Source organism: Oncorhynchus clarkii, chromosome 22, assembly GCF_045791955.1.
Source record: "Oncorhynchus clarkii lewisi isolate Uvic-CL-2024 chromosome 22, UVic_Ocla_1.0, whole genome shotgun sequence".
Lineage (NCBI taxonomy): Eukaryota > Metazoa > Chordata > Actinopteri > Salmoniformes > Salmonidae > Oncorhynchus > Oncorhynchus clarkii.
The window spans coordinates 32,756,248-32,772,763 of NC_092168.1; the positions used below are offsets into that span (position 1 = coordinate 32,756,248).

The following is a 16,516-nucleotide window of genomic DNA, read 5'->3' on the forward strand; positions in this document are numbered from 1 at the left end:
GCAGGTTTCCCAGAAAAGATACCGCAGAAGACACTAACAGAATATGACCGCATTACTTAGTAATTTTAAAATCAATTATTTAACAGCTGGTGATATACAAACATCATTAAACACACATAGATTCTGATCAGAGAAACAAATAAACAGCCTCCTAATTGGTTCATTGTTTTGTCCCCAGTTGGATAAGCTGTCAATGTTGGAGCCTGTGACGGGTTTCAGCGAGACAAGCCAGGCTAAGATCCAGCTGATCCAACATCAGGACAGACAGAGTCACATCAGACACCTGTACAAGTTGGCTATCTCTCTGGGAGGAGATATCAGCAACACTGTACAACAGTTGGTGAGAAGACACACACAGCCACGTCAGACACCTGTACAAGCTGGCTATCTCTCTGGGAGGAGATATCAGCAACACTGTACAACAGTTGGTGAGAAGACACACACAGCCACGTCAGACACCTGTACAAGCTGGCTATCTCTCTGGGAGGAGATATCAGCAACACTGTACAACAGTTGGTGAGAAGACACACACAGTCACGTCAGACACCTGTACAAGCTGGCTATCTCTCTGGGAGGAGATATCAGCAACACTGTACAACAGTTGGTGAGAAGACACACACAGTCACGTCAGACACCTGTACAAGCTGGCTATCTCTCTGGGAGGAGATATCAGCAACACTGTACAACAGTTGGTGAGAAGACACACACAGCCACCTGTACAAGCTGGCTATCTCTCAGTAACACTGTCGGTGAGACTGCAAGGCAACACCTGATCATTCACCGCTGTTTGTCTTGACCCTGAGTGTTTATTTTTATTTTTTCATTTAAAACTTTCCTTTAATAGTTTTTTTCCCCAGGGACAACCCATACTAATGATATGCTAAATAATAAATATTAGTGTACTTTTGAAGATTGTTACATTTCCTGATCATTATCTAATAATAAAATAATTATCTTTCCTGCCGTCCCAGCACGACTCAGGTTTCTCTGTACAGCGTCTGCATGAGCGTCTGGAGATACTGGAGAGAAGATGTGTTAACTGGAGTGCTGAAGCCAACAGGTGTGAAGAGAGCCTCACTAGCAACGTGTACTACTGTGTCTTCAAGGAGGAGATCACTGAGGTGAAACCCTCTCACACACACACACACACACACACACACACAAACACACACACACACACACACACACACACACACACACACACACACAGACACACACACAGACAGACAGACGCACTTCTTCAGTGAAACAAACAGTGAAACAAACAACCCTTTGGCTTTATCTCAATTAGTCTATTAGTGTGGGTCAGGGCTCTCCAATCCTGTTCCTGGAGAGCTACCCTCCTGTAGGTTTTTACTCCAACCCTGTTCCTGGAGAGCTACCCTCCTGTAGGTTTTAACTCCAGCCCTGTTCCCGGAGAGCTACCCTCCTGTAGGTTTTAACTCCAACTCTGTTCCTGGAGAGCTACCCTTCCTGTAGGTTTTAAATCCAACTCTGTTCCTGGAGAGCTACCCTTCCTGTAGGTTTTAAATCCAACTCTGTTCCTGGAGAGCTACCCTTCCTGTAGGTTTTAACTCCAATTCTGTTCCTGGAGAGCTACCCTTCCTGTAGGTTTTAAATCCAACTCTGTTCCTGGAGAGCTACCCTTCCTGTAGGTTTTAACTCCAACCCTAATCTGATTCAACCAGCTAATTATTGGTATCAGGTGTGCTAGATTAGGGTTGGAGTGAACCTACAGGATGGTAGCTCTCCAGGAACAGGGTTATGCACCCCAATTTATCTAACCCAGGCCCCAGATCAAGATCTCAATTTATCTAACCCAGGCCACAGATCAAGATCTCAATTTATCTAACCCAGGCCCCAGATCAAGATCTCAATTTATCTAACCCAGGCCCCAGATCAAGAGCTCAATGTATCCAACCCAGGCCCCAGATCAAGAGCTCAATGTATCTAACCCAGGCCCCAGATCAAGAGCTCAATTTTTCTAACACAGAACTCAGATCAAGAGCTCAATTGATCTAACCCAGATCAAGAGCTCAATTGATCTAACCCAGATCAATAACTCAATTGATCTAACCTAGGCCCCAGATCAAGAGCTCAAGATTGGGGCTTTTAGGACTGTGATCCTTGTCTCTAGAGGGTCTATATTCAAAGTGACATTCCCTCCCTCCCTCTCTCTCCTACCTCTCTTTTTCCTTCCCCCTCCATCCATGTCTCACGTTACTCCAGTCAAGAGAGCAGATTCCTCTCCTATCAGCTGTGGAAGGGAGAACCAAATGAGAGGCCTCAATACCAGAGCCTCATCCCCTACTTATTAGGAATTCCCTTGGCCTAATAATGATTATATCTGCATGTCATATGTAGGCCTGTGGGTGGTACTAATCTAAAGTTTGCACACGTCTTTATCAGTGAACATGTTTCCTGTTCCAAATCTATTCATGCTACTCTATTTTTACTCCAACACACCCTTTATGGCACAGCCAAGATGTTTGTCCTCTACCTCCATCCAGTGGACGATGTTGTCAGTATGTAAGTGTTGATACAACTTGAGATGCTCTGTTTTAATATAATTTTTGGGGTCCATTTCTTATTAATTCACCACTATATCAGTTTTCATTGTTAATAACTGCCATCAGAATGTTGTTTTCATTACGGTGTTTCTGTTACCTCACACTGCTTGTTTATACATACCCTAGAAAGGCTCCATCTAATGTATAATACAGTAGATGAGGGCATAATTATTATTTTCTGGTTAGGTTATTTCATCTGGCCAGCAGAGGGAGTCGCTGTAGCCTCCTGAGAGAAAGTAGAGCGGTCCTAAATATATCACCTTGCTTGGACCATTACTTGGAATACATGTGATACAGGTTGACATACATCTCTGTTCTCACTATGCTAAGGACACCATACAGTTGGCTGAGCATACCTAGACTTTTACCAGACACTGCTGCAGGGGTGTACTCTTTCGGTGCATTCAGAAAGTATTCAGACCCCTTGACTTTTTCAACATTTTATTACATTACAACCTTATTCTAAAATGGATTATATAGTTTTTTCCCCTCATTAATCTACACACAATACCCCATAATGACAAAGCAAAAACAGGTTTTTGTTTGCAAAAAAAAAAAAATGATATCACATTATCACATTTCAATATCACATTTCCATAAGTAAACCCAGACCCTTTACTCTGTACTTTGTTGAAGCACCTTCGGCAGCGATTACAGCCTCAAGTCTTCTTTGGTGTGACACTACAAGCTTGGCACACCTGTATTTGGGGAGTTTCTCACATTCTTCTCTGCAGATCTTCACAAGCTCTGTCAGGTTTGATGGGGAGCATCACTGCACAGCTATTTTCAGGTCTGTTCGATCGGGTTCAAGTTCAGGCTCTGGCTGGGCCACTCAAGGACATTCAGACACTTGTCCCAAAGCCACTCCTGCGTTGTCTTGGTTGTGTGCTTAATGTCGTTGTCCTGTTGGAAGCTGGACATTCACCAAAGTCTGAGCTCCTGACCGCTCTGGAGCAGGTTTCCATCAAGGATATCTCTGTACTTTGCTCCATTCTCTCTGTACTTTGCTCCCTCCATCCTGACTTGTCTCCCTGTCCCTGCCGCTGAAAAACATCCCCATAGCATGATGCTGCAACCGCCATGCTTCATCGTAGGGATGGATTTCCTCCAGACGTGACTCTTGGCATTAAGGCTGAAGAGTTCAATCTTGGTTTCATCAGACCAGAAAATCTTGTTACTCATAGTCTGAGAGTCCTTTAGGTGCCTTTTGGCAAACTCCAAGCGGTCTGTCATGTGCCTTTTACTGAGGAGTGGCTTCTGTCTGGCCACTCTACCATGAAGGCCTGATTGGTGGAGTGCTGCAGAGATGGTTGTCCTTCTGGAAGGTTCCCCCATCTACACAAAGGAACTCTGTAAGAGTGACCATCGTGTTCTTGGTCACCTCCCTGATCAAGACCTTTCTCCCCCGATTGCTCAGTTTGGCCAGGCTTCTTGTGTGGTTCCAAACTTCTTCCATTTAAGAAGGATAAAGGCCACTGTGATCTTGGGGACCTTCAATGCTGCAGACATTTTGTGGTACCCTTTCCCAGATCTGTGCCTCAACACCATCCTCTCGGAGCACTACGGGCAATTCCTTCAACCTCATGGCTTGTTTTTTTTGCTCCGACGTGCACTGTCAACTGTGGGACATTAACTAGACAGGCCTTTCCAAAGCATGTCCAATCAATTTCATTTATCACAGGTGGACCAATCAAGTTGTAGAAACATCTCCAGGATGATTAATGGAAACAGGATGCACCTGAGCTCAATTTTGAGTCTCATAGCAAAGGGTCTGAAAACTTATGTAAAAAACCTGTTTTCGCTTTGTCTACACTGCATAGATTGATGAGAAACATGTATTCAATACATTTTAGAATAAGACTGTAATGTATCAAAATGTGGAAAAGGTCAAGGGGTCTGAATACTTTCCGAATGCACTATTTAAAAGTTGGTGTTAATTCCATTTAAAATCAGGAAGTACAGTAAATTGAAATTCCAATGTCAATTGCCTTATTAAATAGCATAGTAATTTCTGTTTACTTCCTGAATTGACATGGAATAAACTCCGATCATGTCTTATGTAATCGTACAGACCACTCTACAATAATGTTTTTGTGCATGAATAAAGATACATTAGTAACAACTAAGTATTTCATATTAATAACATCAGTATTAAACTGTAATGGTATGAAATTGAAAGAAATTTAGCTTAGAAATTGAAAGGAGGGACTCTCTCTTTGCTGTGCCATGAAATAGACAGATGGGATATAGCTTAACAGAATTTACCAGGATTGACCTTTTGTAGCAGGTTAAGAGAACCAACGCAGCAGGTTAGGAAAAGGGTTAGGCTTAGCTAAAAGGCAAAAAATTTCAACTTTAGATGTCCATTTGACTAGCCAAAAGCCTTTTATAAATATGGATGAGTAGACATGGTATTTTATTAGCAGGAGCAGTTGCTGCTGCCCATCAGCTGGGGTGAGACTCAATTTAAAGCCGATCAAGCTCTGACCGTACCCTCAATATACAGTAGCACAGCCTAGGCTAGGCCTACTTCCCTCAAGGGCCATACTGCTCTGGTTCTGCAAACTAAAGGCCCATTTTTTTTCTTGAGCGGATGGTCAGGGGGCCGGAGCATAAATTCTAGACTGCAAATTGACCGCAAGAAGCCCAAACATATAATATTTGACAAATGTACCATTTCAAACCTTGCTTATAACTTACGATCACATACAGTATATTTCTATTATGCTGTTACGCAACACCCTGCTACAACTCAACTCTCCGTGAAGCGAAAGAGGTATGGGCTGTAGGTGTGAGTAAGGATGACAAAAGGCAGAGAATTTACCATTTACTAGGAATGTATTCCTTCACACGGTAATATGGGGAAAAGGGGCTGGACAGAACCAAAGAAAGTAAATATCAAAGCCCCTTCTATCTAACCTGCCTAACCACTACTTACCTAATTTAGCACCACCTGGTACCCTAACCAAAATACAGGGTGTGCCTGTATTAGTGTGCCTAAACAGTGAATATACTATGGGTATATGTATGCCCACGGGCCTCTTGCCTAAGCACTCCCTAGGTGCCTTCCCCTTCCCCCCTGGGAACAAATGAAACAGAATATTAACAATTTCAAACACACTGAGAAACACGTCATCAAATAGGCTCTGACTGAGCAACAAACTCACAGAACATACCACAGTTGTTCCCATCTACAACTGACATAGTACACACCAACTGCCTGAGAAACAACCAACATATGCTATAACCATCAGCCTCCTCTCTCAGCAATCATCTTTCTTCAATGACCTCTCAGCAATCATCTCTCTCCTGAACAACAGGCTTTTATAACTGGAGAAGGAGTCTAATGGGATACAGCTGTAACTTGACGAGGGGGCGGGGTCAGATCCAATTAGCCGTGGAGTCGACCAATCAGCTGCTTGGGGGATTTCAGGAAGCCATTTCCTGAAACACACTCAAATACAAACTACAACACAGAAACTGGGGAACATAACATATGCATGGGAATCTTTGTCATCTGTAATCTCGAAATAGTATTTCTTAATGGGTATGTTTATAGTTCTCTAAAGGTTATTTACTTTGGTTCTATTAAGTTATCAGTGGGTCAGGTCTCTGTAGCATCTGGCTCAGTAGCTATACAGTAATTGCTTTGCGACATCAAACAGACTTTCCTTAATGTTTCCTTCTTGTTTCTCTCTCTCAAAATTCACTTTTAAGGGCTTCATTGGCATGGAAAACATATGTTAACTTTGCCAAAGCAAGTGAAGTAGATAATAAACAATACAAATTAAAAGTAAACATTCCACTCACAAAAGTAAAAAAATATTAGACATTTCAAATGTCATATTTTGTGCAAATTGTTAAAGTACACAAGGGAAAATAAATATGGGTTGTATTTACAATGGTGTTTGTTCTTCACTGGTTGCCCTTTCCTTGTGGCAACAGGTCACAAATATCGCTGCTTTGATGGCACACTGTGGTATTTCACCCTGTAGATAAGGGAGTTTATCAAAATTTGGTTTGTTTTCAAGTTATTTGTGGATCTTTGTAATCTGAGGGAAATATGTGTCTCTAATATGGTCATACACCTCATTTTGTTGGCAGTGTGCACGTAGCCTGTCTTTCTCTTGAGAGCCAGGTCTGCCTACGGTGGCCTTCCTCAATAGCAAGGCTATGCTCACTGAGTCTGTACATAGTCAAAGCTTTCCTTAAGTTTGGGTCAGTCACAGTGGTCAGGTATTCTGCTTAGGGCCAAATAGCATTATAGTTTGCTCTGTTTCTTTGTTAATTCTTTCCAATGTGTTAAGTAATTATCTTTTTGTTTACTCATGATTTGGTTGGGTCTAATTGTGTTGCTATCCTCGGGCTCTTTTAGGGTCTGTTTATGTTTGTGAACAGAGCCCCAGAACCTTGCTTGTTTAGGGGACTCTTCTCCAGGTTCATCTCTCTGTAGGTGATGGCTTTGTTATGGAAGGTTCGGGAATCGCTTCCTTTTAGATGGTTGTAGAATTGAATGGCTTTTTTCTGGATTTTGATAATTCTGCTCTACATGCATTATTTGGTGTTTGACACTGAGGATATTTTTGCAGAATTCTGCATGCAGAGTCTCAATTTGGTGTTTGTCCCATTTTGTGAATTCTTGGTTGGTGAGCAGACCCCAGACCTTAAAAGGCAATGGGTTCTATAACTGATTTAAGTATTGTTAGCCAGATCCTAAATGGTATGTTGAATTTTATGTTCCTTTTGATGGCATAGAAGACCCTTCTTGCCTTGTCTCTCAGCTCGTTCACAGCGTTGTGGAAGTTACCTGTGGCGCTGATGTTTAGGCCGAGGTATGCATCGTTTTTTGTGTGCTCTAGGGCAACAGTGTCTAGATGGAATTCATATTTCATATTTTGTTCCTAGCAACTGGACATTTTTTGGAACCCCATTATTTTTGTCTTATTGAGATTTACTGTCAGGGCCCAGGTCTGACAGAATCTGTGCAGAACTGAACATGGCGGTGTTTGCTTACTGGATTAAAGACCTCCTCCATTTCTGTCATTATTGAAGAGATTGTGATATCTCGCATCTCAAAATAATGTTAGATCCCTCACTTCCAAGGCAGTTCTAGTCAATTAACTCAACATAATATTGTGTGATTGGCCAGACTGAAACATGGCTTAAGCCTGATGAATTTACTGTGTTAAATGAGGCCTCTCCTCCTGGTTACATGAGTGACCATATCCCCCACGAACACCACAAATATTGCTAACATATACAATAGCACATTTCAATTTACAAAAATAAGAATGACTGCATTTTCATCTTTTGAGCTTCTAGTCATGAAATCTATGCAGCCTACTCAATCACTTTTTATATCTACTATCTACCTCCTGGGCCGTATACAGTGTTCCTCACTGAGTTCCCTAAATTCCCCCAACACCGCTTTCCATCAATTTGTATAGCAGACCCTCTTGCCAAAATGGGTCAAAAGCTTTTTTGAAATCAACAAAGCATGAGAAGACTTTGCCTTTGTTTTGTTTTGTTTGTTTGTCAATTAGGGTGTGCAGGGTGAACACATGGTCTGTCTTACAGTAATTTGGTAAAAAAAGCCAATTTGACATTTGCTCAGTACATTGGTTTCCCTGAGTAAATGTACAAGTCTGCTGTTAATGATAATGCATAGGATTTTCCAGAGGTTGATGTTGACGCATATCCCACGGTTGTGTGTGTGTGTGTGTGTGTGTGTGTGTGTGTGTGTGTGTGTGTGTGTGTGTGTGTGTGTGTGTGAAACAGACACTCCCCATGTACCCATCTCAGCTAGGGAAAAAGATAGTTAGATATAGTTATACGAGGTTCCCAAAATGGGATGTACAGGGAGGCTGGTTAGGCTGCAGCTGTCCTTGTCTGACATATGAGCTGGCCATTCGGAGACTCTACACCTCTGCAGAAGGCCGTCGGCTGATACAGAAATGGCCCTACTGTATAAATCACGTCTCCAGTCTTAGCCAATAAATGCACCAAAATAATCCTTACACTGAGTGAATCTGAATCCAACCCTGCTCTGCTACACTTTTCTGTTTTCCTGCCAAGATAGGATACCCTAACCCAGCCACCCTCCCCCTCCTTCATATCTCTGGTGGTGCTGTTAGATGGTACTTGTTCAATGTTCTGTAACTGTATCAAAGGGAGTGAACGCAGATAAGAAACACAGGATGATGATGATGATGATATGAGGCTTTTATGTCTTAACTGATTTAAATGTTTTGTATTCTGATTTAAAACATTTGTTATTAATAGATCATGATTCTTTTCATTTCAGCTGAGAAAGTCATTCAAGGACCTCAAGAAGAAATTCAACAACTTGAAGTTCAATTATATGAAGAAAAACGACAAGTCAAGGAACCTGAAAGCAGTGAAAAACCAAATCCAGCAGATAGAGATTTATGTTGAAAAGTTACAGGTGAGACACACCCTGTTTGCCACTACAACAACAACAAAATCACATTTCCCTCATTCCCTGCTGTTCAATGGTTTTGAAATCATTCCTAGGTCATGCATATTTTGTTTGCCTCTTTCTCTCTTGATCCAGATATTGCAGAAACGAGTGCAGGTATTTACAGTTAAAGTGACTTCCAGCACAGAGAAGCATCTAATAGGCAGTAACCCCAGAGAGATAGAGGATGCTGTTAATGAGATACAGAGACAGCTGGGGGACTTTGACAAGACTGTGGAGGAGTACAAGCAGAATCTGGACATGAGCGTAAAGCTGCAGCAAGCCATGGATGAGGTGTGGATGGAGAAAACATAAGAAAAATAGTTTACCCTCTACTTGCCAATTGTGGAGGAAAAATGTTGGATAAAAAAATCAACTAACATCTTGTCAGAAAGCATCATAAAGGAAATGGAGGAATTCAAGGAATTGGATATAGCGTATTTTGTGTTCGCCTAATATCTGCTGCAATTGTCTCACAATTTTTTCTGCTTTTGAATTTCAGTATAACTTCTGGTGTGATGAAGCAAGTGCTACAATTGTGAGAGTAGGGAAGTACTCTTCCCAGTGTAAGACCAGGGAAGCAGTGTCTATTCTATACAAGCAGTTTGAGAAGTTTGTTTGGCCCACTGTGCCCCAGCAAGAGGAGAGGATCAGCCAAATCACAGAACTGGCTGTCTGTCTGCATGGTAAGGAAACAATAAACCACCATCTTGACTTTAGACAGAATTCTAAAATGCTATTTCAAAATGTGGGGTGACATGTCCCCCTGTCCTTATTGGAAGTCACACCCATGACACTGGCATTGAGGACTGTATGAACTGTTTTTAATGTACAGGTGCTGAGGAGGGAAATAAGTATACGGAGAAAACTGTCACCAGACACAATGAGATAGTGGAATCGATAAAGGAACTATCCAATGGATTGATGGATTTGGAGGCTAAACTACAGGTACGATGAAAAAAGCGGGTTATTTCCCTCCGATATTTTACTAGAAAATGCCTCTTGAAAATATGTGATTGTTCGCTAATTTCAGACTGAGGCTTTGAAGCAGGAGCCTGAAATAAAAGAATTGGATAATGACAAACAAGAGAAAAAATCTAACCAAGAAACAGAGAAAGCTGAGATGTACCCCCAGGAGTCTCTTGATGTGGTATGTTTATTGATAAGGAAACGATATACCATTTTGTTGGCTTCAGTGGGTTTTGGATCCCACTTCTGAAACCATCTGTAATCTGTCAAAAAATATATATATATTTTCAGTCTTCAGTTTTTTATCATACTGTGTGAAATGTGGGTTCCATTTATTTTTTGGACATTATAATGTATGATTTCAGCAGTCTGAGCTGAAAGAAACTGGACACACTCCCGAACTAACCATGGGAATGAACGGGAAAGAGGTACCCATCAAAATAATTGAAAACACAAGAAGCAAGAAACCTCAAATCCGCAAAACAAGGAGCCAGGAACTACCAGATAAACTCAACCCACAACATCACAACAAAGTGTTATCAGAGAGCAGGTACCTTCAACCACCACTATCTACACGTACATCCTCCACTCACTTACTCACTCACACACACAGACACACACACAAACACATACACACATACACACACACAGGGCAGTGCACAGACCTTTCAGGGGACAGGTGTTAAACAACCTTTTGAATCTAGGGGGCACTATTTTCATTTTTTTTTTAAATAACGTCCCCAAAGTAAACGGCTATTTTGTCAGGACACGATGCTAGAATATGCATATAATTGACAGCTTAGGATAGAAAACACTCTAAAGTTTCCAAAACGGTAAAAATATTGTCTGTGAGTATAACAGAACTGATATTGCAGGCGAAAGCCTGAGAAAAATCCAATCAGGAAGGGACGCTTATTTAGAAAGCTCTGCGTTCCTATGCGTCCCTATTAAGCAGTGAATGAGATATCAACCAGATTCCTTTTTCTATGGCTTCCCTAATGTGTCTACTGTCACAATACATAGTTTTAGGCTTTATTTTGAAAAATGAGCCCCAACGTCAGCATTGCGTCAGTGGTCAGCTGAAGTCTCTCAGAGTGTTTTGTGCGTAAAGGACAAATGCGGCCATTGTTTCTCTCTTTCCTACGAAGAAGCCACCAGTCCCGGTTGATATATTATCGAATAGATATTTAAAAAACACCTTGAGGATTGACTATAAACAACGTTTGCCATGTTTCTGTCGATATTATGGAGCTAATTTTGAATATTTTTCGGCGTTGTAGTGACCGCAATTTCCGGTCGATTTCTCAGCCAAACGTGAAGAACAAACGGAGCTATTTCGCCTACAAAAATAATATTTTTGGAAAAAAGGAACATTTGCTATCTAACTGGGAGTCTCGTGAGTGAAAACATCCGAAGCTCATCAAAGGTAAACTATTAATTTGATTGCTTTTCTGATTTTCGTGACCAGGTTGCCTGCTGCTAGCTATGCATAATGCTATGCTAGGCTATCGATAAACTTACACAAATGCTTGTCTTGCTTTTGCTGTAAAGCATATTTTCAAAATCTGAGATGACAGGGTGATTAACAAAAGGCTAAGCTGTGTTTCAATATATTTCACTTGTGATTTCATGAATAGGAATATTTTCTAGTAATATTTATGTCCGTTGCATTATGCTAATTAGTGTCAGTTGATGATTACGCTCCCGGACCCGGGATGGGTAGTATCAAGGTTTTAATGGGCATCTCCATGAGCATAGGAATATTTGTTTATGCAACAAAATATATTACTTTAGTGCCTTGCTGCAAACAGGATACATGTTTTGGGATATTTTTATTCTGTACAGGCTTCTCTTTTCACTCTGTCAATTAAGTTAGTGTTGTGGAGTAACTACAATGTTGTTGATCCATCCTCAGTTTTCTCCTATCACAGCCATTTAACTCTGTAACTGTTTTAAAGTCACCATTGGTGTCATGGTGAAAACCCTGAGGGGTTTCCTTCCTCTCCGGTAACTGAGTTAGAAAGGACGCCTGTATATTTGTAGTGATTGGGTTTATTGATACACAATCCAAAACGTAATTAATACATTCACCATGCTCAAAGGGTATAATGCACAAGGTACATTTTCGAAATTTTGTCTTGTCAGTCATTGCATACCTTAGAGTTATTTATAACTTAACAGAAATGTTAAGACATGTCCAGATTAACTAGCCAATGTCAGCAAACGTTTTTTAGCCCATAGATTTTGTTGTAATGTTTGAGTCACTCAAATATCACATGAATAAACATTAGGCATGGCAAAATATGTAGAACTGCAACATTCTCTCCACCAACAAGAAGGGTGTGAACAGTTTGTGTCATGAACAGTGCTTGTGCCCATAGAAATAGACATGGCGGGAGAGTGGGATGTTCTCCAATGCTGGATGGGGGGCCTGAGTGAAGAAAGAGAACCCCTGGTCTAGACTATCTGTGTTGCTGCTGCCGACTGAGGAAGGGATGGAGTTGGTTCGGAGCGAGTGTCGTTGATGCAGCCTATCTACTCTCTTTCTGCCTCTGTTTTGCATGTATCAGTCAACCAGACCAAATATTGGTGATGTTAATCAAATGTTATGCTTCTGTAGCAGTACTGTTGATACTTACTAACTAGGTAGCTTGAACGTTGACTGCATCTCAAGCCATGCATGTTTTGATACCGGGCTTGCACAAGCTCTGTACAGGGCAGACCAACAAGTGCAACCAACGGACAAGGTGTGAATGTGGGAGTGGCGAACTTGTTGCCACAACTTGCAGGCAACAATGACGAAACTTTATAAAAAATATAATACTTATACCACCACCCAAAAGGGCAGTGGCGAGTGGGACGGCAAAGGGGCATGTGCTGGGCACAGGTTGACTCCTATCTGTGCACGTGCCTGCACACGCACACACACACACAGATTCCTCTCCCCTTACGTTTTTTGTTTTGTTGACTTTCTTTTTTGGTTTATTCTGTTTCTTTGTAACTAGTATAAATAGACTTTGGCTCCATGAAAACGCTCTATAAAACCCATGTATTATTATAATTATTATAGGTATCATACCCGGGAGTTGTGCTCGGAGACCAGCAGAGTGGAAACTATCACCAGCAGGTTGACGATGGAGAGAAAAGAGCAGCTGAGCACCTCTTTCTCATGTATACAGACCTTCAATCTGTCCTGTTCACCGCTGGAGAGGGACAGGAAAGTCCATACGCTCAACGAGGCAGGGATCAAGTCTCTGGTCACCCCTCCTCCTACTATTCTTCCTCCTCTTGCCTTCGCTTCGGCTCCCAGCTTTTCTGATATACAGAGAGAGTTCCAGAAGAAGGAGAGACAGGGCCCTGCTCAGAGGAACTTCCCTGAGTTTCATACTTCTAATACTGATCAGGTTGGTCTTCTTAAGTCCTCAAACAATTGGTTTCTCCTGTTGTTTTTCATTTCCTGAAGTCCTTGTTGTTTTTGAGGTATTATCATGACTTATTATCATACTTCACTACTACTGGGGTTTTCTGTCCCAAGACCCCATACATAAGGGATCTGTATGTGACATGCTTTTATTTTGACCTCTCCCTCCCTCTTTTTTCGAATCCTTACAGGATGAGCCTTTCCCCCAAGATGCATCACTTCTGCTGCCGCCCGCAGGTGGTCTGACGGAGAGGAACCTTCAGCGGCATAACCTCATGACAGAAGAGTCCCTGTCTAACGACGAATATGAGTGCACTTCCCCCGACGACATCTCCCTGCCCCCGCTTTCCGAGACCCCAGAGTCCAACATCGTCCTATCAGAGAATGACCTGGACCTGGATGGTTTCTGTCTCAGCTCCCAGTCCCACACCATTCACATCAACCAGTACAGCCACCAGTTACACTCCACACATAATGATTACAGCAACAGCCAGAGCCAACAAAGGATCAGAGAGCAGACTGTAAGCTGTCCCTCTCCTACAGGGGGCCTCAACACCAAGTTCAGACCAGAGTCCTCTTCTTTCGTCCACAGCCCCCTGACTGTCCCAGCACCAAGCCTGGTCTCAAACACACTCTTCAATATTATGAAAAGCAGGGGCATCCCCAACCTTCCAAATGCCAACCTCCCAAATCTTCCACCGGTCGGCCCCCTAGGCCTAAACGAGTGCCACCAGACCGTGTATTCCGTGCATGAGAGCTCTGTCACAGAGACGCAGGAGAAAGTGCATGACCCTAGCACCATGATGGTTCGAAGATCTGCCTTCCCCGCTGCTGCCGCCGCTAGCACTCTTAACACGCATGCTACCCCCTCCCCATTAACCACCACAGCAGTCACACTCACAGACCAGGGCCAAGACCTAGACCTCTGCAATCCCACAGCCATCAGAGAAGAGATCAGGCTGCCTGGTACCAGCCGGTCCATGGGGAGCACCCTAGCAGGCCAGGGCCCTCCTCACTTCTCCAAACTACTGTCTAGTCCCACAGTTATGGAGGGGTCGCCTGTGACCCTGGAAGTGGAGGTCACTGGATTTCCAGAGCCTACTTTAACATGGTGGGTAGCTCATAGACTTTAGTCATTCATTATCATAGAATCTGTGTCTGAAATGGCATCCTATTCCCTATGTTGTGCACTACTTTTGGCCAGAAGTAGTGCACTCTAAAGGGGATAGGTCAAGGTGTAATTTCTGACACAGATGGAGTATTGGTGCAAGTAGAAATGGAACAGTAGAACTTCATTATTTTAATAGAATCTGTATTATTTTTACTCTTCATAAGCATGAAAAGTCTGGTTACAGTAGTATTAACAGTCACTGCTTTATGTGTTGGGGATATTTTATTAATCAATTCCAAAAGGATCATTCAGGTGGAGAGGAAAGGACACATTGAGAAATTATAAGATAGATTTCTAAACTGCATAAGTAGTGTTAAATCTGAATCCCAAGTCATGTTTTGTGGATAACATAATATGAATTTATTGGACTAAAATCCTTTACTGTTGTTTGACTTATCTAGCCTTTTGTTTTGATTCCTGTTTAATAACACAACTTTGATAGCACGTTTGATCATTAATGGCATGTTCTAATTTTAAATAATCTAGTTGTTTTGATTGATTGTGCTTCAGCTCACCCTTTGATAAATAGGAATGTGATTTGTGTTTTTCTTGTTGTGATTGTGTGATAATTGACTTCTTGCTTTAGGTTCAAGAATGGAGAGAAACTGACCAATGATGAGCACATAGAACTGTCCCAAAAAGAAGGCAAACATGCATTGTTTATACAGAAAGTCACTGAGGCCGACGCAGGTCTCTATGTGTGCGGTGCCGTCAACTCAAGTGGCACCCTGTCCTCTAGCGCCGCCCTTCAGGTGAATGCAGGTAACAACAGATGTCCCGATCCCAGCTGCCCTCTTCTCAAGCTGAACTGGCACACTTGTTTTGGCACTCTGTGTTTTATCCTGTATCTCCTGTACCTACTGCTCTTATGAAGAAAGAAAAATATATATTAAGCTTTTTACTGCCAGTACCTTTTCCACTCTCACAAAAATGGGAAGTAGTGTTGACTTTGAATAGTAGTACACTGTGTAACCCTAACTTCAACTGTATGGATGCATGCGGTGTCACCTCCAAACCTGGACACCACCACCACCCTATTACACCCAAAACCACGTGTGTATGAAGGTCGGGTTCATTTATTTTGTAGATTTGTATTTAATCTCTGCATAAAATAATTATCTCAATTAATTTATATCTCAACTAACTCCTTCGTATACTTTCAACCCCTTCGTATACTTTTGTCTAGAAGTCAGTGCGTTGAGTGTGCCTCCATGACTAAAATTGTCTCCAATTACAGAATCAAGGTATTAATTTACAAATAAAATGCTAAAATCAGTCATTTAGCCAATTTCCCCCTTTTTGTATTAGGCCCATCCTAAACTTCAAAGCTCGGAGATTAGATGGTAAATTGTTTCAGCCAAATTACCTTATTAAATGTATTTTAAATAAAGTAATGCAGCTTCCGAGTCAAAAGTTTCATGAATTGTTTGTGCTCCCTCTACTACCATCTTGTTATATCCATTGTATGGTTCTACAGTTTAATGGTCATGTAAGATGCACATTTATAAAATTATCAGATTTTTTGTTGCTGTTTTTGTATTTCACTTTATCACTTCACCCCCCCACCCCCCACACTAAAATCAAAATACACTTAATTAAGGTGTCACGGCCGTCCTCCTCTTCATCTGAAGAGGAGAGGCGAGATGGATCTGAGGACCAATACGCAGCGTGGTAAGTGTCCATGGTGAATCTTTAATAAAGAAAGACTGAACACTATGCAAAAGAGTAACGAAAACAATAAACCAAATACGACCGTGAAGCTACAAAATGAGACCTGTGCTGACACAAGCCACTAACATAGACAATCACCCACAAACAAACAGTGCAACCCAGGCTACCTAAGTATGATTCTCAATCAGAGACAACTAATGACACCTGCCTCTGATTGAGAACCATACTAGGCCGAA

General features: G+C 41.8%; 1 protein-coding gene across 2 annotated transcripts in view; it reads left to right on the forward strand.

Moving 5' to 3' along the window:
* Positions 1-16,022, forward strand: part of LOC139380800 (coiled-coil domain-containing protein 141-like) — a 34,636-nt gene extending 18,614 nt beyond the window's left edge. For both annotated transcript variants that reach the window (XM_071123836.1, XM_071123837.1), the window contains 11 exons: positions 179-340; positions 972-1,121; positions 8,875-9,015; positions 9,145-9,342; positions 9,551-9,734; positions 9,884-9,996; positions 10,082-10,198; positions 10,383-10,567; positions 13,088-13,421; positions 13,630-14,549; positions 15,196-16,022. In XM_071123836.1, the coding sequence (XP_070979937.1) occupies positions 179-340; positions 972-1,121; positions 8,875-9,015; positions 9,145-9,342; positions 9,551-9,734; positions 9,884-9,996; positions 10,082-10,198; positions 10,383-10,567; positions 13,088-13,421; positions 13,630-14,549; positions 15,196-15,481 (2,790 nt within the window). In that variant the 3' untranslated portion in view covers positions 15,482-16,022. The remainder of the gene's footprint in view (positions 1-178; positions 341-971; positions 1,122-8,874; positions 9,016-9,144; positions 9,343-9,550; positions 9,735-9,883; positions 9,997-10,081; positions 10,199-10,382; positions 10,568-13,087; positions 13,422-13,629; positions 14,550-15,195) is intronic.
* The last annotated feature ends 494 nt before the right edge of the window (positions 16,023-16,516 follow it).